The sequence below is a fragment of the Brassica oleracea genome, unplaced genomic scaffold (genome assembly GCF_000695525.1).
Source record: "Brassica oleracea var. oleracea cultivar TO1000 unplaced genomic scaffold, BOL UnpScaffold01120, whole genome shotgun sequence".
NCBI lineage: Eukaryota > Viridiplantae > Streptophyta > Magnoliopsida > Brassicales > Brassicaceae > Brassica > Brassica oleracea.
The window spans coordinates 5,844-10,089 of NW_013617682.1; the positions used below are offsets into that span (position 1 = coordinate 5,844).

General features: G+C 40.6%; 1 protein-coding gene across 1 annotated transcript; it reads left to right on the forward strand.

Moving 5' to 3' along the window:
- The first annotated feature begins 2,377 nt into the window (after positions 1-2,377).
- Positions 2,378-4,240, forward strand: LOC106320900. Its single transcript, XM_013759245.1, has 4 exons — positions 2,378-2,871; positions 2,968-3,419; positions 3,553-3,671; positions 3,749-4,240. The coding sequence occupies exons 1-4, from the start codon at positions 2,378-2,380 to the stop codon at positions 4,235-4,237; spliced, it is 1,554 nt and encodes a 517-aa protein (XP_013614699.1). The 3' UTR covers positions 4,238-4,240.
- The last annotated feature ends 6 nt before the right edge of the window (positions 4,241-4,246 follow it).

Sequence of the window (4,246 nt, forward strand, 5' to 3'; positions counted from 1 at the left end):
CTCCGAGATGCTTGCTTCAAACCATAAATGGAACGTTGAAGCTTGCATACTTTCCCAACACTTCCAGGGACTGTGAAACCTTCAGGTTGTGTCATGTACACATCCTCTTCGAGATTTCCATTAAGGAAAGCTGTTTTCACGTCCATTTGCCAAATCTCATAGTCATAATGAGCAGAAATTGCTAATGGAATCCGAATGGACTTAAGCATTGCAACTGGTGATAGGTTTCATCATAGTCAATACCATGAATTTGTTTGTAACATTTAGCCACCAATCTAGCTTTGTATATTCGTATATTACCATCCATGTTAGTTTTCTTCTTGAAAATCAATTTACACTCAATGGTTTTAACACCATCAGGTAAATCAACCAAATTCCACACTTTGTTTACTGACATGGAGTCCATTTCGGATTATGCGGCTTCTCGCCATTTATCGGAGTCTAGGCCCATCATAGCTTCCTCAAAGGACGTAGGTTTATCACTCTCTATTATCAATAGATCATGATGATCTGTCACCCAAACCCCATATCTAACAGGTTCGTGACGTGTCCTTTCTGACCTACATACCTCAGGTTCCACAGGTGTAGATTCTATGACTCTTCGTAAATCTAATTGATCATCTTCCTGAGAGGATGAAACATTTTCCTATGTTTCTCGAACTTCTTCGAGTTGTCCTTTACTCCCATTGTTCTTCTTAGAAAGAAACTCTTTCTCAAGAAAAACGCCACTACGAGCAACAAACACTTTGTTCTCAGTGGAGTTGTAAAAGTAATAACCTTTGGTTTCTTTGGGATAACCAACGAAGAAGCATTTATCAGATTTTGGTCCAAGCTTATCTGTAAATATACGTTTGACATAAGCATCAGAACCCCAAATTTTCAGAGAAGACAAATTTGGAACCTTTCCAGTCCACATCTCATACGGAGTCTTTTCAACTGATTTTGATAGACATCTATTCAGCGTAAACGCAGACGTTTCTAGAGCGTATCCCCAAAAGGATGGTGGAAGATCTGCATGACTCATCATGGATCGAACCATATCTTATAAAGTTCTATTTCTCCTTTCGGACACACCATTCCATTGTGGTGTTCCTAGAGGAGTGAGTTGTGAAACAATTTCACATTCTCTCAGATGATCATTAAACGCTTGACTCAAATATTCTCCACCTCGATCAGATCGAAGAGCTTTTATTTTCTTGTCAAGCTGATTTTGCACTTCATTCTGAATTTCTTTGAACTTTTCAAAAGATTCAGACTTATGTTTCATTAGATAAACATAACCATATCTACTGAAGTCATAGTTAATGTAATGAAGTACTGATAGTTTCCTCTAGCATGTATACTCATTGGTCCACATACATCAGTATGTATAAGTTCCAACAAGTCTTTGCCTCTTTCACCGTGTCCAGTAAAAGGAGCCTTGGCCATTTTACCCAATAAACAAGATTCACATTTTTCATATGATTCATAATCAAATGAGCTCAAAAGTCCATCACTATGAAACTTTTGAATGCGTTTCTCATTTATGTGGCCCAAACGACAATGCCAAAGAAAAGTCTGATTCGTGTCGTTAGACTTGAATCTTTTGGTACTGATATTATAGACAGGCACGCTTTGGTCTAGAATATAAAGTCCATTCTCCAATGGACGCCATACGATCAAAGGAACAACACTTATTTTTGATCGAAAAATGAAATCCTTCCAAATCCAAACAAGGAATGTAAATAATATTCCTACTTATAGCAGGTACATAGTAGCTATTCATAAGTTCTAAAACCAAGCCTGAAGGTAAAGACAAGTGAAATGTTCCCACGGCTAATGCAACAACTCTTGCTCCATTTCCCACTCGTAGGTCCACTTGACCTTTCTACAAAATTCCACTGTTGCTTAGGCCATTCATATTCGTACAAATATGAGCACCACAGCCGGTATCCAATACCCAAGAAGTAGAACCAGAAGTAGTAACATTTACTTCTATAACATAAATACCCTTAGACGATGTTTCAAAAGTTTTTTTCCTTTTCAGATCTTCCAAGTAGGGTTTAAACTCTTGTTTGAGAACAATTCTCGGGTTGCGATACCATTGGAGGAAATTTGATCCATTCAATTTGTCCTTCTTAAGGGCATATTGGAATGAAAATGAGTTGTGAGGAGTTAACAACCAATGCGAAAGGCTACCAAGAGGAAGCACTGTGGTCCTTTGGACAAGTTTGTGATGTCTACGCCTCCAGACATCTTGAAAGGTAGAAAGGATAGGAAAGGGGTGTTTGGAGCTTGTGACAAGGACTTACGAGACAAGGTGTGTGGCGCCATAGCAAGGTGGTTCTTCGATGTTGGGCTTCCTTTCAATGCTGTCTCTCATGACAGTTTCAAGGAGATGACAAAGCTTATTGGGCAGTATGGTATGGGGTTAAAGCCTCCTTCTCAGTATGAGCTCCGGTTCCCTTTACTTCAAAGGGAAGTCGCCAATGTTCAAGCACTGCTGGCTCCTAACAGGGAAGAGTGGGCAGTGAAAGGATGCTCAATCATGTCTGATGGGTGGCGTGATTCTGTGGTGCAGAAAGACATCGTCAACTTTCTGGTTAACTCACCAAAAGGTTCTGTGTTCATCAGGTCCAAAGAGGTTTCTGAAGTGGTGAAAGATGCTACAATGCTGTTCAAGCTACTTGATGATATGGTTGAAGAAGTTGGTGAGAAGAACGTGGTTCAGGTTGTAATTGATAATGCCTCAAACTACGTCAAGACTGGAAAACTTCTTGAAGCAAAACGCCCACATCTCTTTTGGACTCCATGTGCTGCGCATTGTCTTGATTTGATGCTGGAGGACATTGGAAAGATAGCTGCGGTGAAGACTGCAATGCAGAAGTGCATGTTTATTAATGCGTACATGATGTGCCCTGGTTCGTGGATCAGTCCATTGGAGCCAACCAGCATGGAGATCAGGACGTTCTGAACAATTTGACCGAGGTTCGTTCATCCGACCGTACCGATCAGAGCAAGGAAGCTGAAGCAGTATATCCTTCAAGAAGGGTTTTGGAGAAACATAGCTTATGCTCTGAAGCTAACTTCTCCATTGGTGAAGGTGCTACGGATGGTTGATGGCGAGAAGAAACCACCAATGGGGTACATTTATGCTGCTATGGATAGAGCAAAAGAAACTATTGCTAAGAGTTTTAAGTTAAAGAAGGTGAAGTATGAGAAGGTTTTTGAGATGATTGACAGACGCTGGGACTGTCAGCTACATCAACCACTTCACGCAGCAGGTTATTTCCTCAATCCAGCTGTTCATTATGCTCATCCTGCGGATGTTTGTTGTGAGGAAGTGGAGCGTGGATTGTATAGCTGCATCACAAAGCTGGTCCGAGATCCTATTGTGCAAGACAGGATCATGGTGGAGCTTGAAGTTTTTAAGAATGCAAGTGGGCTCTTTGGTCTTCCCATGGCGATTAGGCAAAGAGAGATTAAGTCGTCTCTGTTTTAAGCTTTGTATGGTTTCATATATGGTTCAAGTGTTTAAGAATGCTAACTTATTTTTTTTTAATGTTTTAATAGCTGATTGGTGGTCAAGCTACGGAAGCTCAGCTCCTAATCTCAGAGATTTTGCTGTCAAGGTCCTTAGTCTAACATGCAGTGCAAGTGGCTGTGAAAGAAACTGGAGTGTGTTTCAACATGTAAGTTTGTTATAATCTCTAAATTTAAATTGAACTTAATGCTATTCATATGTTTGACTAAGTTCTGTTGGAAACAGCTTCATACCAAGAAAAGAAACAGATTAGCTCAAAGCCGATTGAATGACATGGTGTTTGTCAAGTACAATCGTGCTTTGCAGCGTAGGATGAAAAGAAATGATGCAAAGGATCCAATTCTTTTGGAGGAAATAGATGATAGCAACGAGTGGTTGATGGGGAAGATGGATGGAAACTCCTCCAATGATGAAGATGATGCTTTCGTCCATGATGATGAGGACCTGACTTGGACTTTGGTGAGTGAAGCAGCCGGAGCTGAAGAACCAAGCTATGGTACTAGAGGAGCGAAGACTCCTCATTCAGCTAAGAACAACAAAGGGAAAGGAATAGCTACTTCTTCAACTCAGAGCAAGCGCTATGGTACATCAGCTCCTCATTTGGAATTGGTTGATGAAGATGATGACGTCGGAGAGGAGTTAGGAAAGGAAGATGGTAGCTTCTGGAAGGATTTGGAATTGGAGTATGAGGAGAGTGGTTCTGAATCTGAGTAGAGATTCTAC

Coding starts and splice junctions, on each gene's coding strand:
- LOC106320900 (XM_013759245.1), top strand. CDS start 2,378: ATGACAAAGCTTATTGGGCAGTATGGTATGGGGTTAAAGCCTCCTTCT. Junction 3,420..3,552: donor TGAAGTTTTTAAGAATGCAA/GTGGGCTCTTTG, acceptor ATGTTTTAATAG/CTGATTGGTGGTCAAGCTAC. Junction 3,672..3,748: donor ACTGGAGTGTGTTTCAACAT/GTAAGTTTGTTA, acceptor TGTTGGAAACAG/CTTCATACCAAGAAAAGAAA.